General features: G+C 38.1%; 2 protein-coding genes across 7 annotated transcripts in view; one reads left to right on the forward strand and one right to left on the reverse strand.

Annotated features, from left to right (window-relative positions):
* HOOK3 (hook microtubule tethering protein 3) overlaps positions 1-1,343 on the reverse strand; it is a 73,077-nt gene extending 71,734 nt beyond the window's left edge. The window contains exon 1 of the mRNA XM_090257970.1: positions 1,018-1,343. Within this exon, the coding sequence (XP_090114096.1) occupies positions 1,018-1,074 (57 nt within the window). The 5' untranslated portion in view covers positions 1,075-1,343. The remainder of the gene's footprint in view (positions 1-1,017) is intronic.
* Positions 1,344-1,480: 137 nt separating this feature from the next.
* RNF170 (ring finger protein 170) overlaps positions 1,481-26,788 on the forward strand; it is a 34,693-nt gene continuing 9,385 nt past the window's right edge. The window contains exons 1-5 of one of the 6 annotated variants that reach the window (XM_090258033.1): positions 1,481-1,654; positions 9,443-9,586; positions 18,629-18,704; positions 21,540-21,648; positions 25,047-25,120. In XM_090258033.1, coding sequence (XP_090114159.1) covers positions 9,450-9,586; positions 18,629-18,704; positions 21,540-21,648; positions 25,047-25,120 — 396 coding nt within the window. In that variant the 5' untranslated portion in view covers positions 1,481-1,654; positions 9,443-9,449. The other 5 variants (XM_090258034.1, XM_090258036.1, XM_090258037.1 and 2 more) reach the window with 5 other exon arrangements.

Here is a 26,788-nt window from a genome sequence, read left to right on the forward strand (position 1 = left end):
GTCACCTCCATAAATATACTAGTGTTTTACTCTAGAAATGATAGCTAACATTTTTAGAAATCAATAAAACGAATGCATCTGAAAGAAGCACGAGGTTTATCCGTGGTTCTGAAGACCTCTACATACATGTACACACATACATGTACGTACACACACACACACACACACACATCAGGAGCTGGCACCCTAATTTAAGAAACGCATAGGTTTTTATGCCCAGCTCTTGAGGAGGCTGCTAAAGGCACGAATGTTGACAACAGAATCGAAAATATATTTACTTTAAAACGTGAAGATTTTAATAAGCGTTTAGTAATTTAACATTAGAATCCCACAACGTTGCCCCTGAAATGTCGAGTTCTACTGCTGATTCCCAAATACTTTCTAGGTTTGTTTTTATCTTTACTACCTTTATTTAGTATTTCCACACTGCTTGCTTTCTAATCGCTAAGGTGCATCTCTCATTTTAAACAGTTTCTGGGTGCCTTAATGTATTTTTCCTCATCTCCTTTAAAAGTACTTATTTTTCTAGTGGGCCGGCTCAGCCCTCAAGGAGCTGCGCTCTATCACCCGACAACGACACAACAAAGGCGAGGAGCGTCGTAACCAGGGGTCCCGAGTGCCTCCATCGGCTGCCCCGGAGGCAGAGGGAAGCAACGCTACGGTGTCCCTGGGAGCGCGAGAGTGAGGCGCCAGCGCCTCATGAGCTGCAAACAACCCTAATTACAGTGCCGCCTGCACCCCATCATTAGCCTCCACTGGGCCAACACCTCAAACCCTGCAAGTCTCCCTCAGACCCTGGGCCGAACCTCCCGCGCCCGGCAGCTCCCCGCCAACTCCCGCCCGGCCGCTGGTGTAGACACGGCCCGCACCGGCGTTCCCCGGCTCCGCCCGCCTCAAGCCCCGGATGTGACGGCACCGCTGTCCTGGGCGCTCGCCCCCCGCGACGAGCATTGGGGGGATCCCGGAAAGGCAGTCTGGGGGAGGGGGTCTTCCCCCGACCCGCCGGTCATCACATACCCAAGTGAGAAGGCTCTCGCACAGCTCCACCCGTTCCGCTGACTCCACGTTGAACATCTTCCCCTGCTGGGGTTTGGCAGCGCCTCCCCACCTCGCCAGAAACCGCTGCCGCTCGGGCTGGGACCACGTCGCAGAGTCCGGGGAGAGGATCTGGCCTCTGGCCCACCTTGTCCTCCGGCCCGAGCCGCCTACTCCGGTCCGGCGCTGGCAGCGGCTCCCGCACAGTCACCCCTGGTGCCCCTCCTTCCTTTCACTCAGGACGCGCGTCCGCTCAGCTCGCCTCCGGCCACGCCCGGCAGCCCCGCGACCCCGCCCCAAGCCCTGGCCCGAGACGCGGCCGATGGGCCACTGCGCGCAGTCGCGCTCCGGCCGGCCCGCCTCCCCGCAGCCGCCGCCGCGCGCGCCCCGACACCGCCCCTGCGTGTCTCGGTGCGCGCGCGCCGGACCCTGGCGGCGGCGCGGGTCCTCCACGCGCGTCCTCACGGAAGCGCAGCTATGCGCGTGCGCCTGTGCTCGCACTCCAAAGTAGAAAAGAGACAGCTAGTGGTTGTCCAGGAGGGGAGGCGGGGGCAGTCCCCGGAAATAATCTCTATCCTCAATCACCCGGAATTGGCGAGGTATCCTCTGCGGTGGAGAGGTACGCGCCCCCTTCCCACCCCTTCGGGCCGCCACACCGCGGCCGGCCACACCCACCCGGGTCCGGGCTTGCGGAGCTGCCAGCTGAGCCCGGCGTGGGCGGCACTGTCCGGGGGTCTCGGCGCTCCCGAGGCTTTACGGAGCGGAGGAGTCGCTGCCTCGGACTCCCAGGCTCCGTCTTCCTTAAGGAAGTCCGGGCACAGCCCCAGAGTCGCCCGGTCCGGTCCAGAATTCCCCGGAGACGGTGGAAGGGCCGAAGTGCCGGTCGTCTCGGTGGTTTTAAGTGGGCTTGGCCGGCGGTGAGGAGAGCCCGCCAGCCTTCTTGGGTCTCGTGGAGCCTCGAGCCTCTGCAAACTTTGGTTACGTAAAGTGGGGAGAGAGTGCGCCCCCCTTCACCTATCCGTGAGGATCTGACAGTTCCCAGGGCCTGCTCCTCCCAGTGTCCTGCTGCTAAGTGTTGGCCTTCTTCCGTAATGACGAGGTGGATCATCTGCGAGCTCTCATATTTTTAGAGGTGTGAATCTCTGCAGGATTACCAATAAATTTTTATGCGATATTACATGCGGAAAATTGCATACAATAATTAATAATAAAACATCCAGAAAAAAGCAAATAACATTGATGGTAATTCAGGAGTTTCACCCACACCTTGTATCTCCTTCTGAGCATAATTTCCTCCCTAGACTGACCGACTTTCTTGCTTTTCCTTATAGCTTTACCACCTAGGTATGCATGCCTGAACAATATAGTGTTGCTTGCCTGTTTTTGAACTTTCATGAGTGGGATCATATTGTTATTTTGTGGCTTTGCATTACTGGTGAATTTGTGTATATCTATAGGTAATTGTTATTGCTGTCTAGTATTCCACTGTATGAATATAAGTGTACCCATTCTACTATTGATGGGAATTTTGTTGTTCCAGTTTGGGGATACTAAGAACAATGCAATAAGCATTCTTAAACCTAGATACTAGTGCAAATATCTAAGTTTTTTTAAAATACGTTCCTTAGAGTTCTAGAATTGTTAGGTCATAAGGTATGCATAACTACCAGGTCATGCCAAACTTACTTGAGATCAGCAAATTTAACTTCCCAGGACACACTTTACTTTGGTATGCAGTTCCTGGAGCCCCCTTTATATTCATTAAAGGTAGATTTTGTTAGCATTCAGAACAATCAAAATAGTACTTTTTAATGATGCCTTACAAGGTTAACAGTTCCTATGATGATTTCTCATTTTGTGAATGTAGAAAATCTTATTTGAAGTCTTCTGAACGGTTCTTTTAAACCTTCTTCCCTACACTAAGGGTAGAGAAACCTTTAAAAATGGTTAACTATGTAGCTCACCTGCCTTTGTTTCCTTTGGTGCCTTGTAGATCTTTGTCAAACCAGAGTTCCCGCATTCCATGGCGGGTTGTTTCTGTAAGAGGTAGGATACCTTGCGCTTTTAAGTGACCTCTTACCCTTGTGAGTTAGGCATGCAAAGTCAATAGGTGAGCATGACCCCCTGTAACTTGTCATTGGATGTGGAGATTTCTGGAAGCACTGTGGTGTGTGTCAAGGCTTTGACACAATTGACCTAAGACTTCTTTTTCATGCCAGACTGCTCATCCCAATGCATTTGTGCAGGACATTGCAACGTTCTTGAGGTTTCATTGTGTAGCTACAATTACCTTCCATGAAGGAAATTATTTTAAAAGCTTCTTGGACATCAGTAATTGTTGCAGAAGCCATGTGGCCATCACATTCCTACATGAGCTTGGGTACAAAGTTTATCCTTTGAAGTTGTGGAATTTTCTTTTTTTCTTTTTTTTTTTAAGTATATTTTATTATTTTGTTACAGCAGTCCCAATTTTTTCCCCTTTGCTCCCCTCTGCCCAGTACCCACCTTCCCTCCAGCAATCCCACCGCCCCTTAGTTCATGTCCATGGGCTATGAATATAAGTTCTTTGGCTTCACCCTCTCCTATATTATTCTTAACTTCCCGCTGTCTATTTTGTACCAAACAATTATGCTTCTTAATCCCTGCACCATTTCCCCATTTCTCCTCCTTCCCCTTTCCCAGCTGTGATAACCCTCCAAATGATCCCCATACCTATGATGCTGTTTCTATTCTGGTTTGCTTAGTTGGATTTTGTTTTTGTTTTTTAGATTCAGTTGTTGGTAGTTGTGAGTTTGTTGTTGTGATTTTAATGTTCATAATGTTGATCTTTTTCTTAAGTCACTTTTGACATTTCTTATAATAATAGCTTGGTGATGATGAACTCCTTTAGCTTTACCTTGTCTGGGAAGCACTTTATCTACCCTTCCATTCTAAATGATAGTTTTGCTGGATAGAGTAATCTTGATTGTAAGTCCTTGCTTTTAATCACATTGAATACTTCTTGCTAGTCCCTTCTTGCCTGCAAAGTTTCTTTTGAGAAATCAGCTGATAGTCTTATAGGCACCCCTTTGTAGGTAACTCTCTGCTTTTCTCTTGTTGCTTTTAAGATTCTCCCTTATCTTTAGCCTTTGACATTTTAATTATGTTGTGTCTTGGTGTCGTCTTCTTTGGGTCTAGCTTGTTTGGGACTCTCTGTGCTTCCTGGACTTCTATGTCTATTTCCTTCGCCAAATTTGGAGAGTTTTCCTTCATTATTTTCTCACATAAGTTTTCAATTTCTTGCTCTTCCTCTTCTCCTTCTGGCACCCCTATGGTCTGGATGTTGGCACATTTAAAGTTGTCCCAGAGGTTCCTAAGCCTCTCCTCATTTTTTTCAATTATTGTTTCCTCAGTCTGTACTGGCTGTTTTTTTCTTCCTTATGTTCCGAATCATTGATTTGAACCCTGATTTCAGTCCCTTCACCATTGGTTTTGTGTGAATTTTCCTTTGTTTCATTTAGCATAGCCTTCACTTCTTCCCTTATGCGTTTGCCATACGTAAACATATTCATCAAGCCTGTGAGCATCTTTATCACCAGTGTTTTGAACTCTGCGTCTATTAGGTTGGCTATCTCCTCGTCGCTTAGTTCTCCCACTGGAACCTTGATCCGTTCCCCCTTTTGGGCCATACTTCTGTCTCCTCATCTTGACAGGCTCCTGTGTTTGTTTGCCTGTGTGTCTTAGGTAGAGCTGTTGCTTCTGTTACATTGTAAGGGGTGGAGTCTTAGGTATTCATCAGTAGAGGGTAACCTGTTTCACCACGTTGTGTTGCTGTTTGTTGGGGAGGGGTCTGAGAGGGAACAATGCTGCTTGCTCAGCTCTTGCCCCTTTTCTAGGCACTTCTCCCACTTTGTACGGAACTGGCACCTCTCTAGCTGTTGCTCTGGCTGTCGTTCTCAGAGTGGGTGGGTCCGTGGATGTTCTAGGACCGTGGGTGCCCTTTAAACAAGCAGTCTCTACTGAGAGACCAGCAGTTTCTTCCTCCGCCCCAACCCCCACTGGTTTGCACAGTCAAAAGCAATGAGGGTTTATTTTCCCCAGTGCTGGGACCATGAGCTGCGCAGTCTGGTCTGGTGCTGGCAGCACTTCCCAGGTGTCCCTCCAGACTTTTTATAACGTGTGATTGCGCTTTTTGCCGGCCTGTCGCTACTGCTGCCGCCACCACACCGCATCCTCTCCACCCCAGCTCCACCTGTCTGGGTGAGTATTTCTTCTTTATATCTTTGTTTGTTGGACTTCCATGCAGCTCAGTTTTCTGGAACTTCTGGTTGTCTCTAGTTTTGAGGTCGTTGTGTTCCTTCTTAGTTGTGGAGGGAGATGCAGTGTGTCTGTCTAGGCCTTCATCCTGGCCGTAAGTCTGGAATTTTTTATATTTGCCTTATTTCCATGTGTGCGTGTTTCCTGAAAACTTCGTGAAAGACCAAAGAGAGGTGAGAGGAACTTATCTTAGCTGTCTCCTTACTCTGGTTAGTTGGAGGCTAGTTCTCATCTACAGCTGTCTATCAGGTTCAAGTAAATACGGTGGTGCCCTGCATGGCAATGTTCCCAAGTTTACCCTGTCTTCCCAGGTATACATACTTAGAGCTTCAATTACAGACAGTTTGAAATGCTACATAGTGCAGCTATGGGGAAAGTATGGTTAAGTTTTATAATGGTTCTGCTGATTCCTTGACAGTTGTTAATAGCAGTAATCAAAATATTACAGCTTCCATTTACTGAGAGCACATATGATATGCCAAGCAATATGGTAAATGTTTTTTCTTCATTATTCTCTAAACTCCATAAAATAAGACTTTTATTTTGCCAAAAAGTGACAGTTTGATATTGTTCAAATTAATATTATGTATTTTACATATAAAGAAGTTGAGACCCAGATTTTACATAAGTACAGTAGTCCTCTATATCGCTGTTCACTTACCGCAGCCTCACTGCATCATGGAATTTTTAAAAATATTATATTTAATTATTTATCGCGGATTTTTTGCTATATCGCGGGATTTTGCGGTACTGTATATGTATGTTGTTAAAGTTATGTAGGTTTAAGAGTGTAGAACATGTTTAAGAACATAAGTAGTGTTTATAAAAGTGTGGAAAAGGTTAATAAGGGAGTGAGAAAGGTTAATAAGGGACTGGGAACGGTTATAAGTGTGTGGGAAGGGTTTATAAAGCCTTAACATATATATAAATGCTAAAATAAATGTAAAGTTCCTACTTCACAGATTTTCACCTATCACGGGGGGGGTGGGGTCTAGAACGCAATACCCACAATAAGTGAGGGAATACTGTACACAGTTGTCTGACTCCAAAGCTTATGCTTCTTTGATATATTAAGATATTCCTCACTAAGACTTAGCCAGCTAAGCAATAACAAAGCCAAAGCTAGAAACCAGCTCTGCTTCTATCAATTACTCAACAGTTTCAAAGATATACAGTGTTTTGTTTCTTTACATCTCAAACAATTTTTAAAAAGTATTAGTACCACATTTTCATATTTGACAAGATCCTATGATATATATTAGATACCATATTTTATAAATTTAATAACCTTGTTTCTGGGTTTGAAATAAGCTGCATTATTGGTCCCTACAACATGTAATATTATTCCCTGTGCACAGGTGAAGGAAATAAGATGCACTAGTCAGTGTGCATGCCTCCCAGTGCACACACTGAGGTCTTTGTAAGGCACATCAAAAAACAAGTGTAGGTAAGAATGAGACTGGAGACAGATGTTTTAAATCTGAGCATTGAAGCCTAATTTTTCTCTCTTAAGGAAGGCACTGGCTTTTCTTTTTGTTGTTAAAATAATACGTACTAGAATTCAAACTATAAAACTGTATTCTGGGAAAGGTGAAGAGCTGGCTTTCCCAGTTGTGCTTCTCATTTGTAGTTGCTTTAACCCTTGGTATTTATATTTCATGATTTTTATCCTAATCCAAAAAACTCTGGATCAGAGAAATGTAGTGATGGAAGTAACTTGAACCATTGAAGCCACCAACAAGTAGGCCAGTCATCATTAGTAGCTCTCCATGTGAGAGCTCCTAGGTTTAACTAGGATTCCCGAGTGGCAGGAAGATGCAACTGACCTCTTTGTTCCTCTCAGCAGTCTCCTCTCCTACCCTTCCTCAGCCCGAGCACCTTCTCTGGTGATACTGGAATTTTTAGAAATAAGAACTCTTCTACACCACCACTGGGAACTTCTGCTGTAGAATGATGGCAAATAATGTTATATGGCTTTGCAATGCTTAACGTATCCCGGATCTCTGAGCTCTTGGAAGTGTTCATGAAGCAATATCTTAAGGGTGTAATTACACAGAAGTCCTATATATATGTATATAGAGAGTAAAATTAATATATATATATTTAGTACAGTAGAATTTAGTCACATTACCACTGATTGCACCTGGAAGAACATAGAAACAAATGTAATCTATTTTGTGTTTTTGTTTTTTGTTTTTTTACATTTAAGCAGCCAAAGGAAGGCAAAGGAAATTGCTCATCACCTTCTCCCCTGAAAACATGAGGCATACCAGATGTAATCCTTTTATTTATTTTTTAATGCACAAAGTAGTAAACTCCCTTATGGTATAAGAGAAAATCCTCACAACTTTGTGAAATAATTAGATTCAGTAATTAGAGGCTGGGAATCTCAACACAGGATAACATTTTAGTTATCTTTGAGCAGATGCAAGTAGTTCTCACTGCCCTTAGGACTTTTGACACAGTTATAGTATCTACAATTTAAAAAGAGGAAATCTGATAAAATAAAAATCTAAATTGACTACATGGCCCACCCCCAAATCATATGAGACATTTTCTTCAGTTTCAGTTGGCAGTTTTTGATTGTTCTTTTGAATTAAAATACTGAGGTTAAGGCTCTTTTCACTGTTTCCTGGTGTGAGCCTTCATCATGGATATTTGAAACCTGTCATTAGAAAGTTCCTCATATATCACGCCATTACTATGTGTAAAGCTGATGAAAGCCTCCTTTGATCTGTTTATTTGCTTAAGTTTCTTCATTGAGAGGTAATTTTCTTACAAGCAGCCAGTTCAGATTCTTTTCAAAGATCATATACTTTCACACTCAGATATTCTCTTAAGACGCTCTCCTGATTAATGATATTGTAAGTTACATATAGACATTTTTATTTTAATTAAGAATAGTCATATATATTTAATTGAATATGTATTTCATTTATTTCCATTTAGATGTTTTATAAGTCTTTGAACTTTACTCTTTTGCCATCTGAAAAACATCTTAATTACCTGTGATATTTGAACTCCAGTGTGGTTGGGTTATTTCCTCTCATACCTACAGAAATTGGGTATTACCATTTCTGTTTAGTTTCTTCTATGGGAAGGAGAGTTTCATACCCTCCCTTTTTTTCTTAGTAAGAAAATGCAGCCTGAGAGCAATTCCATATTCCAGGCAGTTCAAAGAATTCTGAACTGTAAGCTGAGGTTAGTCCCAGGTGAGGCTAATAGTTTTTCAAGCACCTGAATTTCCACTATTCAAGTAGTTTAGTGTAGATATAAATGTCCTATAACCTCATTGTCTTCTATTTTTCCAATACTTTTCCCATTACTAACACTATAAATAAGGTAAGTCACTTAATTTAAACATATATCACTAGGTTCTGTGTACAGGGCACTATGATAGGTAATATAGGAATATGTACAGCAAAGACAATTTCATTCCTTATCTATACATGATAAATTCTATGATGTACATTTAGTGCTATGAGGGGGAAGAGGGATCTGATCTATTTGGATCACCTATTTGGTATTCAAGAATAAGAAAAGAGCCTTTGGGTATAAGTAATGTCTTTTTTTCTTAAAATTAAAGGAGCTGTCCTAGTTGGTGTGGCTCAGTGGATTGAGTGCTGGCCTGTGAACCGAATGGTCACCGTTTGGATTCCCTGTCAGAGCACATGCCTGGGATACAAGCCAGGTCCCCCAATCAGGGGCATGTGAGAGGCAACCAGTCGTTGTTTCTCTTACTCATCGATGTTTTTCTCCCTGCCCTCCCCTCTATCTGAAAATAAATAAAATCTAAAGATATATAAAAAATAAAAAAACATTTTAAAGGAGCTATGCTTGAAGAAAAAGTAAAAGATGTAAATGGATGATACATTATATAGCAATTGTTTTTCTTAAAGGAAATAGAATCATATGCTCTCCAAAATAATGTCTGGCAAATTTTAAAGAACTCTTTAATGGAGCAATCCACACTGGAATTGTGCTTAATGCAACCTACTTTAAGTGAGCACTAGGAAAAAATTAAATGTATTAGAAGCCAGTTATATTTTATTAGTATATTTTATTTACACTGTGTCATTTGTAACTTTCATCTTGTTTCTTTATCTTTTAGACCTGGAATGGCCAAATATCAGGGTGAAGTTCAAAGTTTGAAACTGGATGATGATTCAGTCATAGAAGGAGTAAGTGACCAAGTACTTGTGGCAGTTGTGGTCAGTTTCGCTTTGATTGCTACCCTGGTATATGCACTTTTCAGGTGAGACTAAAGGACAAAAAGATTGAAATAATATATATTTCCAAAGGTCACTGACTTTCTGACTGCTTCTAGTAATGTTTAATACTTAATATGAGAAGCAAGTACTAGATCTCAGTGACTATATATATTTATTAAGGTATTTTATTTTCTACTAGGCCCTAAGTGCTATTATGCATTTCTGCTGATATCGTCTGTCTTATCTGATAAAACTTAAAATTATTTTCCATGTTTTGAATAAAGTATTAATATTTCTATAGGAGTCTCACAATTTGAAAATGTAATTTTTCATAACTGAATCCATCAACTTGGAGGTGATATAAGTACAAAATATTTTCAGTATTAAAATGTAAAAGCAGAGGCCAAAAAAACCTTGCACAGTATAGAGGGTATTTAGATTAGAATTAAAATTATTGTTATAGAATCAGAAACTGGTCTGCCACAAGATTTCTTAAAACATACAATATGTAACTAGTCAGGAGCACTGACCTCTTTTCCCTTAGATTGTCAAATTTTTAAAAAAAATGACAACAACCAACACAACAATAGCTGTCCAGTGTGAATGAATCAAAATTATACTTTTTTTTTGTCAGAGTGGCAAAAAATATATTTTTGGTATGCCACAGAATTTTGGAAATTAGTTTATGTGTGCCATGAGATAAAAAAAAAAGTTGAAAATTGCTGCAATAAACCAATGCACAGAGACTACATAATAAACTAGAAATTTTAAGTATTAACACATGGAGATAAATATGTATCATTGAAAATAGAAATGGGAAAAAAATTATAAAATAGAAAAAGATTAATTCTAAAAATTTCAAATCAGTGAGTTCCCTGTAAGAATGATAGAATTATTAAACAGAATTTGAACACTTAGGGAAAAAATAGTAATTTACTCTTTTAAGTCACCGTGATTATTTTCACGTTAGGGTAACATTATCTTGATTTCAGTAGGGTATTTTACATAGTACCTGGTGGTACACTTGTTAAGAATGGGGAAAAGAGAATAGATGATAGCAGATTTAATTCTTAACTGGTTGACAGGTTGTTGCCAGGATTACTAACTAATGTTTTAGTGAAAATCAAAAAAGGAAGACACTGAATTATTGCAGGGCTCTGCCTTTAAACCTGTTCTTACTTATTTCAATTAGCAACTTGGTTGAAGAAGTCAAAAGAAGCATTCTTATTAAATTGTCAGTTGAGAAGGATAGTGAATGTACTGGTACAATAGATTCAAGATTTAAAAATGGGCTATCACATACATTTACGATAATGGTGCCAAGACCTTTCAGTGGAGAAAGATTTCAACAAATGATGTTGGGACAACTGGGTAGCCAAATGAAAAGAATGAAGTTGGATCCACACCACATTATATGCAAAAATTAACTCAAAATTTGTCAAAGATCTAACGTTAGAGCTGAAACTTACAAGAGATATAGGAGTAAGTCATCAGGACTCTTAGATATGACACCAAAAGCATGACCAACAAAAGAAAAAATAGATAAACTGGACTTCATCAAAATTGGCAACTATCGTGCTTCACAGAACATCATTAAGAAAGTGAAAAGACAACCTGCAGAATAGGAGAAAATATTTCAAATATGTATCTAATAAGGCCCTTGTATCTGAATATATAAAGAACTCAAAACTCAATAATAAAAAGACAGATAACCCAACTAATAAATAGGCAAAAGACCTGAATAGATATTCTTCCACAGAAGATATGCAAATGGCCGATAAGCACAGGAACAGATGCTTGACATCATTAATCATAAGGGAAATGAAGGTCAAAACCATAGTGAGATACAACTTCATACCCAGTAGGATGCCTAGACTCAAAAAGTCAGATAATAACAATTGTTGAGGATGTGGAGAAATTGGAACCCTCATACACTGTTGTTGGGAATGTGAAAATGGTATAACCACTTTGGGAAACTGTGAGTTCCTTAAATGATTAAACACAGAGTAACCATATGACCTAGCAATGTTACTCCTAGGTATACATAGCCACAAGAAAAGAAAGCATATTTCTATACAAAAACTTGTACAGGAGTGTTCGTAGCAGTATTTATTGTTCATAATATCCAAAAGGTAAAAACAACCTAAATATCCAACAGATGAATAGATAAACCAAATTGGTATATCCATACAATGAAATATTATTCAGCTATAAAAAGGAATGATAAAACATATACATGCTACATCACAGATGAAACTTGAAAGCACTATGCTAAGTAAAATAAGCCAGACAGAAAGGCCACAGATGAGTCTGTCCATATGAGTGTCTACAGTAGGAAAATCTATAGAGATAAAGTAGATTAGTGCTTGCTTGGGACTGGAATAGAGGATAGGGGTGTAAGGATGATAGCTAAAGGGTATAGGGTCTCTTTTTGAGGTGATGAAAATGTTTTAAAATAGACTATGGTGATCAGTTATATCTCAAAGCTGTTATAAAAATAGGTAATGACTAGACGAATACAAATAAAATATCTGTTCTTCACCTATTAAGGATGGGATATAGATAAAAATCTATTTTCACCTGAATGTATCCATGATAAATTGTTGAGTGATAGTTTCTAAGTGAAAGACATATCATAAAATTGTAAGTAGCTCATTTTACTAAAAGTATTTCTATGGAATTTTATTTTTAAATATTTTCCCTTATTTGTTTTCCTAATTTACTTACTATAGATACTTGTTACTTTTATAATAATGATGTGAAGTCCAAACTAAAAGCTTCTTTTTAATAAGGCAATTGTATATTGTAGATGCCAAAACAGAATAGTATTAGGCTGCATTAATCAAAATAACCAGATAAAGTTCACTTTGGATTGTATTCAATTTGGGTCAAGAATTTTAGACCAGAAAAAATTCACAGTGGGTTATCAGAATGGGTGAAGCTATGGAAACCTCATATAAAAATGCTTGAAGGAACTGGGGATATCTAGCTTAGCAGAAAAGAGTATAGGGCATTAAAACTATCTTTAAATATAATGAGGACTTGTTTTGTTAAAGGAGAATTAGGTTTATTCTGTGTAGCTTCATGGGCAGAACTAGGGTGTAAAGGAAAAAGCCTAGGAGGAAACGTGGTTCTTCCCTCCTGTGTTTGTCTCCTGTCGGTCTCCTTCACTTTTACACAGCACAATTCACTTCTGGTCACCAAATGTGTGGAGGTAAAAACCCCGTACCAAACAGTTCTTCGTGACACTAGCTGGGTCTCTTAAAATTTAACTCAATTCTGACACTGTCCACCTGGGGATAGCGTTAGATCCCACAGGTTAAGGGCTCAGTCCCAAAGGACTCTTCCCTACCCCACTTCAGATGTTAATCGCAAGTAGTAGGTCTCCAGGTTACCCAAAACTTCTGATCCGGCTACAAATCAGGCGTTTCCAGGAGATCCTCTCAGGTTCAATTAATTTGCTAGAGTAACTCACAGAACTCAGTAAAACATGTTTACTAGTTTATTAAAGGGTATCATAAATGATACAGGTGAATGGCCAGATGAAGAGACACACAGGGTGAAGTCTGGGAGGGTCCTGAGCACAGGATCCTCTACAAACCTGGGGTCCATCACCCTCCTGGTATATGATGTGTTCCCCATTATGGAAGCTCCATAGATCCCTTACTATTGGGATTTTATGGAGATTTCCTTCAGAGGCATAATCAGTTATTATGTCCATTTCTATCCCTGTTCCCTGTCCCCTCTCCCCTCTCTGGAGAATGGAGTACAGAGCTGAAAATTTAAAGCTTCTAATCATGACTTGGTCTTTCTGATTAGTTCTCACCCAGGAGCCATTCAAGAACCCACCTACGGTCACTTCATTAGAAGAAAAGACATCACTATCCCCCAGGAAATTATATGGGTTTCAGGAGCCCTGTGTAAGAAATCAGGGTCTAAGACCAAATATTAGAACAAAAGATGCTTCTAGTGCCCCAACACTTAGGAAATTATAAGGGTTTCAGGAACTCTGCCAGGAATCAGGCAGAGACCAATATATATTTTTTCTATTGTCACACAGGACCAATATGTGGAGATAACTGATGAGATTTTTGGCTGAACCTAAAATATAACTTCAAATTATACAAGGTGCTCCCCATTACTTGGACATTGTCTTGAATTTTTCATACGACCCAGTGGAAGTTCAGTTTAAGTTCCTTTCCAGCTCTTCAGATTCAAATTCAATTGGCAGTTGTAATCTTGTTACTTCAACGTAAGTAGTCAATTAGTGATGAGTTGAGGGAGGGATAGCATGTATAGTTTAAAATTCAAACAGAAACCTTTTGTCTTTTTTCTGTAATGTATAACTTCTTTGTTGTAGGAAAAATACACATAATAAAATTTACCATTTTAAGTATACAATTCAGTGGCATTAACTATATTCACAATCTCATATAACCATCACCACTGTCTTTTTCCACAACTTTCTCATTATTCCAAACAGAAACTCTACCAATTAAACAATAATTGCCCATTCCTCCTACCCCATCTCCCAGCAACCTTTATTTTACCTTCTGTCTCCATGACTTAGGGTATTCTGTGTACTTCATAAAGTAGAATTATATAACTTTTACCCATTTGTGTCTGATTTCACTTAGCATAACACAATTAAGGTCCATGTATGTTGTAACATGTAAGAATTTCATTCCTTTTTTATGACAACAACCCATTGTAGTGTATGTGCACACAATACAATGGAATATTATTCAGTACTATACATACCATATTTTATCTATCTGTTGATGGATATTTGGGTTGTTTCCACCTTTTGGCTATTGTGAATGATGCTACTGTAAACATTGGTATACAAAGTATCTCTTTAAAATTTATTTTATTTATTTTTTAGAGCGAGGGGAAGAGAGGGAAAAGAAGGGGGAGAGAAACATTGATGTGAGAAACATCCATTGGTTGCCTCTTGTACACACCTTGACCAGGGATGAACCCGCAACCTAGGCATGTGTCCTGGAATCAAACAGGTGACCCTCCAGTTTGCCAGATGACACCCAACTAACTGAGCCACACCAGTCAGGACCAGCATGTCTCTTTTGAGCCCCTGCTTTCCACTAGAATTGATGGATCATATATTAATTCTATGCTTAATTTTTTAAGGCACCCCCAATCTGTTTTTCACAGTGGCTGCCTCATTTTGCATTCCTACAGAAACGCACAAGTGTTCCAATTTCTCTACATCCTTGCCAGCACTTACTGCTTTCAGGCTTTTTTTTAATTATAGTCATTCTCATGGGTATCTCGTTATGGTTTTTTTTCTTTTTAATGTATTTTTTAAGTTTATTTTATTGATTATGTTGTTACAGTAGTCCCAATTTTTCCCCCTTTGCTCCCCTCTGCCCAGCACCTCCATTCCCCCAGCAATCCCACCCCCCTTAGTTCATGTCCATGGGACATGCATATAAGTTCTTTGACTTCACCCTTTCCTGTATTATTCTTAAGTTCCCCCTGTCTATTTTGTACCTACCAATTATGCTTCTTAGTCCCTGCACCATTTCCCCATTTCTCCCCTTTCCCCCTCCCAGCTGATAACCCTCCAAATGATCCCTATACCTATGATTCTGTTCCTATTCTGGTTTACTTAGTTGGACTATGTTTTTACTTTTTAGATTCAGTTGTTGATAGTTGTGAGTTTGTTGTCATTTCAGTGTTCATAGTGTTGATCTTCTTTTTCTTAAGTCCCTTTAACATTTCAAATAATAATGGCCTGGTGATAATGAACTCTTTTAGCTTTACCTTGTCTGGGAAGCACTTCATCTGCCCTTCTATTCTAAATAACTTTGCTGGATAGAGCAATCTTGGTTTTAAGTCCTTGCTTTTCATCACATTGAATACTTCTTGCCAGTCCCTTCTTGCCTGCAAAGTTTCTTTTGAGAAATCAGCTGATAGTTTTGTAGGCACCCCTTTGTAGGTCGTCGTCATCGTCGGCAGCCGTCCGTCTCGAGAGACGATGGTGTAGCTTCCCAAGAGTCTATCTGCACCGCTGAGAATGGCTGTGCAGTCCGACTCGGGAGTGACACGGTATCTGTCTCCTCCCGTGTTAAATCGACATCTTGCGATGACGCTGGAGTGTCCTCTCCAGTGAAGCTGAAGCTACAGAGCCTGGGCAGGGTGATATGGAGGGTCTGCTGTTGCCCATGCAGCAGACCCCCCCCTCTCTTCGCAGCTGAAGGGTCCAAGGGACCCTTTGTAGGTAACTCTGCTTTTTTCTTGCTGCCTGTAAGACTCTCTTTATCTTGAATCTTTGACATTTTAATTATGATGTATCTTGGTGTGGTCCTCTTTGGGTCTAGCTTGTTTGGGACTCTCTGTGCTTCCTAGACTTCTATGTCTATTTCCTTCGCCAAATTTGAGAAGTTTTTCCTTCGTTATTTTTTCACATAAGCTTTCAATGTCTTGCTTTTCCTCTTCTCCTTCTGGCACTGCTGTGATTTGGATGTTGGCATGTTTAAAGTTGTCCCAGAAATTCCTAAGCCTCTCCTCATTTTTTTCAATTCTTGTTTCCTCATTCTGTACTGGTTGACTGTTTTTTTCTTCCTTATATTCCAAATCATTGATTTGAACTCCGGTTTCCTTCCCTTCACCATTGGTTTTGTGTGGATTTTCCTTCGTTTCATTTAGCATAGCCTTCACTTCTTCCTTTATGTGTTTGCCATACTCAAGCATATCTGTCAAGCCTGTGAGCATCTTTATTATCAGTGTTTTGAACTCTGCATCTGTTAGGTTGGCTGTCTCCTCATTGCTTAGTTCTCCCACTGGAACCTTGATCCGTTTGCCCTTTTGGGCCATACTTCTCTGTGTCCTCAACTTGACAGGCTCCTGTGTTTGCCTCTGTGTCTTAGGTAGAGCTGTCAGTCACTCCTGTTACATTGTAAGGGGTGGGGCCTTAGGTATTCGTCAGTAAAGGGTGACCTGTTTCACCACGTTGTGGCACTGTATGTGGGAGAGGGGTCAGAGAGGAAACAATGCCACTTGCTTAGCACTTGCCCTTTTTCCAGGCACTTCTCCCACTTTCTTATGGTATGACACCTCTCTAGCTGTTGCCCTGGCCGTTGTTCCCAGAGTGGGTGGGTCTGCAGATGTTCTAGGACCATGGGGGCCCTTTAAACAAGTGGACTCTGCTGAGAGACTGGTAGTTTCTTCCTCTGCCCCAGCCCCCACTGGTTTGCACAGTCAGAAGCAATGAGGCTTGATTTTCCCCAGCGCTGTGACCGCTGGGACCATGAGCTTCACAGTCTGGTCAGGAGCTGGGAACGCTCCACAGGTGTCCCTCCCCACTTTTTAAAACGTATGACCGCACTTTCCACTGGCCTGTCGCTGCTGCCACCACCGCACCGTGTCCTCTCCGCCCCTCCTACCTGTCTGGATGAGTATTTCTTCTTTTTATCTTTTTTGGACTTCCATGCAGCTTGATTTTCTGGAACTTCTGTTGTCTCTAGTTTTGAGGTAGTTGTATTCCTTCTTAGTTGTGGAGGGAGACCCAGCGTGTCTGTCTAGGCCTCTATCTTGGCCGGAAATCCTCATTATGGTTTTGATTTGCATTTCATTAATGACTAATGACGCTGAGCTTGTAATGAGCCATGTATTGGCTATTATTATGTATCCTTTGAGAAATGTCTATTCCAAGCCCTTTGCCCATCTTTGAATTGGGCTTTTGCTTCTTTTTTTTAGTTATAATAGTTCTTTACACATTCTGGTATTGATCACTTATGAAATATATGATTTACAAATATTTTCTTCCATTTTATTGGTTGTCCCTTTTACCTTACTGATAGTGTCCTTTGATACATGAAAGTTTTAATTTTGTTGGAAAGTAACTAAAAGACCTTCCAGTCTCATGGTTACATCTATACTCTGAAAAGTAATGACAGTCATTTTCCAATGAAAAAGAAATGGTTTTCCATTGTCAAAGAATAGAGCGATGCCATTTAGCAAGGTCTCTACTGGTATTAAATGAGATGGTTGCTCTGCTGTTCCTTGACAGATTGTTTTCACCATGGAGTAGCTTTCTTTCAGAGATCATTTATGCAGTCACGAGAATGTAAGTTTCAAATAAATAATCCACCAAAGTTTAAACAGAATCCAAGTAGTTCCATTACAATTATGTTGAACTTCTGAATAGATATTTGACTTTAAATTGTTTTTATGTCCTCTCTGAACTGATGCTTATATATTATCAGCTTTCTTTTCTAAAATTTGAATCTTTTACTAAAAATTGAATAATCATAGAATGGATTTATTTACTTTTCCCTATCTCATTGGGATATTAATTTAGAATTCCTGTTGCTGTTGGATATTGGTTCACTCAGAGAGTAAAGCATCCTCTATAAAGTAACACTAGTATTGCATGGACTTAAAATATTGCTATTAAAGAGGTTTCAGTTTAGAAAAAACTTTTATAGTCAAATGAAATTAAGCCATGATTCAGATGGAAATCTTCATCCTCACCCTACCAACCTAACCACCACTTGTAATTTTCAATATTCACATGTCTTGTCCCATCCCGTGATATCAGTCACTATCTTCTTGCCTTTGATTTTCCATTTTACTTATTAATGTTGAGATATTAGTGGTATTTTAGCTTTTGGCATTTCTACATTACATAAGTTCATAAGTTTAGTTTTTGTTTTTCTCTGTTCCCTTATCCTCATAGGTAAAAAGTTGGGAGAGGACCTAATTAGATATGGAAAATGTTCAAATGCATATATAGAACTATATATATAGCTGCTTATTTTGAAGGAATTGTACAAAAGCATTAACTATGTTAATAATTCTTTTATTATTTGTAAGTCTGCAATTACATTAAACCCTCAAGGTACTGGGATCTCTGGATTTCATCATTTGCCAGTTAAACCTGAAATGAGCCAATAATCAGCAATCTCAGAATACCCTGGAGTTTTCAATCCTGAAATTGGAGTATACCATTATTTGCATTTATTTAGTTACTAGTAGTTCTAGGTCAAAAACTAGACTCATAAAGAAAACTGATTCATCTGACAGTATTTTATATTAAAAGTTTATTATATTTTATTCAACAGAAATGCACATCAAAACATTCACCCAGAAAACCAAGAACTAGTAAGGGTGCTTCGGGAACAACTTCAAACAGAACAGGTACTGTTTATGTAAACATGTGCATTTATGTAAGACATAGATGTCATTATTCCTCTTGTATGTGAAATTGTGATGAAATATTAATAAATTATTTTGTGTAAACATGGGCTTCTTTCCTGTTTCAAATTACCTGAAATTATTCTATTGATGGTTTATTTTCAGATTAGGCAAATGACTAGCCTTAATCTATTCATATAGTTTCATTTCTTTTTTAACTTATTTTAGAAGACAGTAGTTTTTCTATTATTTGATTGTGAAGAAATAATCACTGTCTAATTGACTTGAATGAAAGCTGTGGAAAAACTATTCTAACATATATATCCCAAGGGCCTACAAAGAAGTGACTAGAAAGTGTAGCTTTTTTCTTTTCTTTTTCTTCAATGGTCAAAGTTAAGAAAACTAGTTAGGTAAAGAATTAAAACTTTTCTCATCTGCCTTTTTGCTTTTAACCAGGTAAACTCTCTAAGAACCAGAAATTAATATATTTTATGAAGGCTGAATAAAGTAGGATATTGTACATCTTCATGACAAGATAGCTAATATCAAGAAATAAAATTTAAAAATTGATTTCCTAACCACCAATAAAACTTGAATACCAAAGAAGGTTTTACCCATATCATTTATCTATTCACCAGATATTTTTTTGAAAATCTACCCCATATGCTAGACAGTGTTCTAGGAATTGGGAATTCAATTGTGAACCAAACAAACAAGAATCATAGAACTTAAATTCATTGATGCAAAAATAGTAAGCATGTTAGTAGTACTCTGTTCCAGAGTGATTGTTATCAATAATTCATGCTGGGATAGTGTTTAATAATTTACAAAGTGATTTCACATACTATTCTTATTTAATCTGCAAACATAATAAGGCAACTGTTATCCTCATTTAACATACTAGATCCCTAAGATTTGCTTAAATTCACACTAGGATTACATGACTAGATCTAGATATACAGAAGTCTGAGACCGAGGGGGATCTTCCAGTTTTTTGTACCACTGTCCCTTCACCTACCACATACCTTCCTCACACATGGCGTATAGCGCTAGTTAGGATAAAGCTAGTGACTTAGCCTATACTGTGCTGTCGTGTATGGTAGCCACTAGTCACAGATAATTATTTAGGTTTAAATTAAAATTTAAAATTCAGTACTTCAGTTACATTAGCCACATTTCAGGAACTCAGTCACTGAGTGGCTACCATATTGGACAACATGGCCAAAGAAAATTTCCATTATTCCTGGCCACTCTGGCTCAGTGGATTTAGCGTCAGCCTGTGAACAAAGTGTCGCTGGTTCAATTCCCAGTCAGGACACATGACTAGGTTGCACGTCAGGTCCCCAGTTGGGGCCGTGTGAGAGGCAACCACACAATGATGTTTCTCTCCCTCTCTTTCTCCTTTCCCCTCTAAAAACAGATAAATAAAATAAAATAAAGTAACCTTGTTAAAAAATAAATTAAGGTACAAAGCACATGCCATGTGCACACACACAAATTCTATTTTTAAAAAAAAAGAGAGAATTTCCATCATTGCATAAAGTTCCGTTGGGCAGCACTGGTAATTGTTCTTTCATTAATTAATTTCCAAAGAGTAATAATGAAGAGAAAAGGTAGAGAGGGGAACATTAAGTGCTGTTTTTCTTTTTTGCACCATTAAAAAAAATGATATAAAAACCAAAACATCAAGCTGTGACCTTGGCTTATAGAATATTCTAGTACTTTAGGAATGTTTTAGGACACAGGGGATTTATGGTTTATTAATTTGGGGTGACCAAAATCTTTGATTTACTTCATAATTATAATAGCTCATATTTAGTGAATTTGATACTTTTCATTTTGGTATTTTTATTTATTGATGTTTAGAGAGAGAGAGGAAGGAAGAGAGAAAGAGGAACATCTATTTTTGTCCCACTTATTTATGCATTCATTGGTTGACTGTTGTTGTGCCTTGACTGAGGATCGAACCCAGCTTTGGTGTATTGAGATTATACTCTAACCAACTAAGCTACCCGGCCAAGGCAGTAATTTGAAGTTTTTAATGCCAGCTACTTTGTTTATAACATGTGTGTCAGGTACTACAAAAGCTTTTGATTAAGTATTTAAAGACACACATTTTGTAGTAGTAATAGATAATTTTTTAGTTCCTGGGATACTACTACAATGAATACAGATAAAGTCATGTCCTTATAACACTCACACTAGTGGGTTCTTTGATATCTGGATGTTTCTTGTACTGATGATTTTATTCAATATTCCTATTACAGTCTCAACAGTGTTGTTGACTGAGAAACATTAACATTTACTAATCAGATTATGTGAAGGATTAAATTTAAGTTACTAGTGGCCTTACATTTTTCTACTTCCAAAATGACTAAATATTATTCCCTGAAAGTTTAATTCTGGTTTCTTATAAAGTACAGCATACATGTAACACTTGCCAGGAACATATGAATGAAAAAAATGTTAAAAATTTTAAAAAAACTAATACTTTGGAAAAAGTTGGACATTTTTTATTCTTCAGTTATGCATTAGCTCAGCTTTGTGTTACTCAGAATAACTTACTCATTCTAATGGAGTAAAAGAGAAACTCCTGAGTTATTCTAGGTTTTTCTCTTTAAATTGTGTTCAGGAAGATAGGGACCATACAGTTTATAAATAAAACAACAATATAGCCTCATAACTTCATCCATCTTGTTATACCTGAAACTACTGCAAATCTAAATTTTGATGCAGATTACACAATATTGACTGTATTCTTAAGTATAGTTTTAACATAAAAATAACTTTGAAAAGCTGTGTGTCATGTATAAATGTATACACATGTTTTCTCCTCAGGATGCACCTGCTGCTGCTCGACAGCAGTTTTACACTGACATGTACTGTCCAATCTGTTTACATCAAGCCTCCCTCCCTGTGGAGACAAACTGTGGACATCTCTTTTGCGGTAAGCAAACAATGCTATACTTGGCAGTAGTGACTATTTGGACCAAGACCCATATGTGTACACAGGCTGGATTCCTAATTTTCTCTTTGTCACATTTTTGTATTTCCTGAGTAGGGTAGATTGCTCTTGATACCTTGCTCTACTTATCAGCCACTTTTATTTAGTGTCTGTGGGTTCAAAGATTTAAAAAACTAGTTATTCAACTTCTTAATAAACAGAAGTGCATTTCTTTGAATAGTAATTGAGGTATTAATACCATGAAGGATTGACTGACTCATTGTTCATTCACTTTTTAGTAGTTTAACTTATTATTCAACCTTCCCAAGGCAGGAAGGTTCTTCTCTAAAGGACCCTGCCCAGAGCCCTTAGCTCTACTAACTCTTTCTTACTCTGTGTCAGTTTAGAAGTTCTTAGACTTTCTTTCTTCATGACCTCAAGAGGGTTGGTGAGGGAGAATGAGAAACCTAGAGCAGGTAGTGGAACAAAAAAGCAAATGTTGATTTCACATTTATTTAGTATCTTTCTACCTCCAGAAAGATTTCATAGAGAATAATGAGATAGCATATAGTCATTACTTATTATGGTCATATGAGATTGAGGAAAGTGTTATTACACAACACTTAACATACTTCATCATTTAACCCCACAAAACCAAGGCTCAGAGATGTTAAGAAATTTTACGAAGGGTAATCCAGTTGCCAAGGGACAGAGGCGGTTTTAAACCTAGGTCTAACTTCAAACCCTATGCTCAATGCTATTCTTTGATTGGTGGTGTATACAACTACTCTCACTTAAGATTTATCCAATGTTTCATTGTAGTATTTCTTTGTGTTTGTACAGCTCTATTCTAGATAGGGTTCTAATTGCTCCCAAAATACACACAATTTCCATGTAAAGACTAATTTAAAATGGAGCATACAATGATCTATAAATTACTTTTGTCTAAGATTCATTATATAGAATTCTTAGGTATATAGTGTTACTGTTTATGCTGTTGGGGATGATGTACTTATTTGAAATCCAGGATTCTCTGTACCTTGTGTTCATTTAGTAAGTACTGACCCAACCGCATTATTGCCTCATCTAGTAATTCCACCCTCCTTCCTAAGTAGCTAACAAATTATAATTATCTGTTGGAAGTGCTAATGAAAAGCAAAATAATGAAAGATCAGATAGGAAGAATTAAATAGCCATCAGAGAAAGCAGATACTTCCCCCCTCTCAAACCTCTGGGAGATATTCCTAATCAATTGGACACTGAGTCTGATATGGACTCAACCATCCTGCAGGCAAGTGTTAGGAATCATTGAGGTTTGGCAGGTAAGGTGAACTCTATTTGCCAACCCAGGCTTAAGTAATTCACTGAGTGGGTAACCCAGCCAATTGAAAGATGGCTGTATTGTGTTCTTGGTTTTACCTTTGGGTCTGAGGTAATAGGGTAGATTGCTTCTGATATCCTGCTCTACTTGTTAGACACTTTTATTTACTGTCTGTTGGTTCAGAGGTCAAAAAACAAAAACTAGTTATTCAACTTCTCAATAAACAGAAATGTGGTTCTTTGAATAGTATTTAAGTATATTGACACCATGTGTATCGAGAGCACTTTAGCTTAGTTCCTGTATGTGGAACTGGTTCTGTCCCTTCACAGTGAGTTAAGAATAATGAAGCAACAGACTTCACCTTATTGCAGTTGTAGCCCTCATTATTTTATTCTCCAGCAATCTTATGAGGTCTTATTCCCATTTTACAACTAAACACATTTAGAGAGATTATGGCCCAGATTAAAGTCATTGAGTCATCTCTCTCTCCCACCATCCTATGTAAGTAGATCTCTTTTTAAAGAGGGGAAAGTTGAGAATAAGGAAACACATCAAGGCATAGTTTCTCAGTGTAGGCAAGTGGCCGTTACATAATTTGCAAAACAAATGGGTGGAAAAAAGTTTGGTTAAATAAGTTCATATATGTCAAAAGACATTGAACTTTTGGGTTAGAAGGTACTATTAATATAAGGCATCTTTACAGATGGTAATAATACTAACAGATTTATAATAAGTTTTGTTTTTATATAGTTTCTGTATGAAATTAGATTGCTCAAAGTAGTTGATATTACCTAACACAACACTCTGAGAGTAAGGAAAAATATCAGGTAAAGATTGTTTAGCTTTTAAATTCATCTTTAAATTGTTGAACCAGTTTTTCCCCACAGTCTCTATAATGTCCAATTTGGACAGTCTTTGCTTAGCCTATTAGTTTGCTCACCAGTCTCCTCACATGCCATATATTTCTGCCTTTGGTTTTTGCTCTCACTGTTCTTAAAACCTGGAGCAACCTCCCTCCTGATTTCTGCATATCTAAATTTTTGCTATCCTACAAAGTTCAAATACTTTCTCCTTTGCAGATTACTCTATAACATCCCAGAGAGTTCTCCCTTTCTGTACTCCTTTAGTGCTTACTATTACACAGTTCAAGATTTAACTACCCTCTGGATTGATTTAAGTATGTCACCTTGGTTTCCTCACTTTGATTGCCACTGCTTCTTCTGGATTCTGGACATTTATTTGATCTGGAAGAATCAGAATAAGGAACATAGGAGAGGTTCCTAGGTTACTAAAAGCAAGAGTAAAATCCTGGAGGTAGGACGGAGACAGGATGCACTTAGTTCACATTCACAATGAGACCTGGATGGTCGGAGAAATGGGTCTTCTGCAGAGAGGAAAATGAATTGGTCCCTTAAACATCAGACACTATTTAAAATTTTTCTTCTTCATTTGTTACTGGTCTAAAATTTAGTGCTTCTGCACTTCACTCATCTGCTACTTTTTGAGGTCTTCCTTTAGGCTGTGCTTAGCTGTTTTGCTGCTCACGGACACCTTCAAGCAGAAAAATCAAACCCATTCAGTACAAAAATTGATATCAATTATTGAAGTGGATTATAAACTTTACTAGGGCAGAGAATATGTAATCTTTGTATAATTTGCTTCCTTTTTCACATTAATTACTCTTATTGACACTTAAGTAACGTAGCTTTCTAAACTCATAAAAAAGTAATTGTGTTTTTGTAACATGTATGAAATTTCAAAGAGAAAATTTAGGCTGTGATTTGTTAGTGTCATTTATACAATGTTATTTAATAACTTTTATTTTACATAGGAAACTCATTATTTTCTAGTAAGCCTCACAGCACTGAAACAATTAAGGCATGCTAGCTTTTGTCTAAAAATATCTGTATCTTAACTGGTAGTTTAAATAAAAATGTTTTTTAATAGCTGGGAATTGTTATTAGATTTGAATTTGCCTGAAGAGATGCTGGATAAAGTTAAAAAATATTAAAAAATAAGGTGCTAGTGTTAAAATATTTCAAATATTTGAAACATCATTATTAATTTTTTTCCCATTTAGGTACCTGCATTATTGCGTACTGGCGATATGGTTCCTGGCTTGGGGCAATCAGTTGTCCAATCTGTAGACAAACGGTAATGTTTGTGTCCAGAAAGCATCATAAATGCTTGTTCGTTTTGTAAATCTTCATAGTTTCTGTATCTGACTTCTGAATTATTTTGATATTTTTAGCAGAATTGCCTTTATCCAAAGTTTCTATGAAGTTACTACATAATTTTTTTAATGTTTGTAAGACACCTCAAAAAAAAAAAGGGGGGGAGATTCCCTTTGAAATTCTTCAGTTGTAGGAAAAACAATGGTAAATGAATCTTCTCCCAAATCCTCAAAAGTCTTTGTTGTAATACCAGCAAAGGAATAACTGAACTAGCCAATCAGGCTTAAGCAAATATCCCCTATGCTACTTTTTAAAAAAAAATTGTTTTTCCTTCTTAACTGATTTTTAATCTGCCCTTTCCAGTAAGGGCCCAGATAGCTTTAAATAATGAATAATATTTTTTTTAAATGTCTGTTTTCTGAAACATAACCACATTGAATTATCCAGAACAGATTTGATGATTATAGGTAGTCGAGAAGCTACCTCAGGACAGAGGCAGTAAGTTTTTATAAACATATTGAAGACTGAAATGTCAGCACAAATGGGATTGCCAAACTTTCTCAATTTCTTTGACAAACTAGAAAAAGCCATATACTGAAAAATCTGAGACACGGAAGTTTAGTTTTTTAGTTAGTAAATATAGCAAAATAGGACATTCTCTCAGTTGTATGTAGTTGTTCCTAATTTCCTTAATAGTTATTTTGTTTTCCACTTAAATTAAAAACATAACCTTTCTGCTAATTGGTTATGAACATGTAAAAAGACAGCATCTCCTCAGGAAGTTTTTCAGTGTGTAAATAGTCTTAAAATGGATAGTTTCCAAGTAAATATGTCAAATTTGATGCATATCTTTACTTTTGCTCTCTCTTACAACTTCAGTAAAACAACAGTAAAGGACATTGGGTAAGGGCATAAATCCACAGAGACCAAAAAATAAAATGAAATTATAGAAGAGATGACAATTTTTCAAAAATTCTTTGTAAAATATAATAGACACACAGAAAGGACATAAAACAAAGAAATACAACTCATTGAATTATCACAAAGCAACACTTGAGTAATCATCACTCAGACAAAGAAACAGAAATGGGCCATCAGCCCCAGAAGCCTCCTCAGGACCCCTCTCAAATCTTTACCCCTCCTTCTTCTCCTGTAGGAAATTCCTATTTCACTTTTATGATAAGCATTTCCTTGACTTTCTTTATAGTTTTATTACTTTAGCATACACCTGTAAGATTATTTAGTTTTGCCTGAATTTTGGACTTTATATAAATAAAACCATATAGTATGTATTGTTATAGACACACACATGGATATACAGGAGTGAGCAAAAGTAGGTTTACAGTTCATATAGAAAATAATACAAGAATAATACTACTACAAGAATAAACTCACAACTGTAAACCTACTTTTGCCCACTCCTGTATGCCTTTCAGCGTGTGCTCTAGCTACCTACTTTCCCCAATCACTGCCCCCTTTTTGGGGGGGTGTGGGGTGTAGAAGGTTCAGGGCTTTCTCTTCTTCCTTCTACATTCCCAAATTCTGTCTCCTTCACATTTGACTCTTTACCACATGGTCAGGAGGAAAATCTGTTTTGTTTTGTTGTTTTTCTTGTACTTGCTCTCTGGATGATTTTATATGTGACACA

The sequence above is a fragment of the Furipterus horrens genome, unplaced genomic scaffold (assembly GCF_987537825.1).
Source record: "Furipterus horrens unplaced genomic scaffold, mFurHor1.1.pri manual_scaffold_12, whole genome shotgun sequence".
NCBI lineage: Eukaryota > Metazoa > Chordata > Mammalia > Chiroptera > Furipteridae > Furipterus > Furipterus horrens.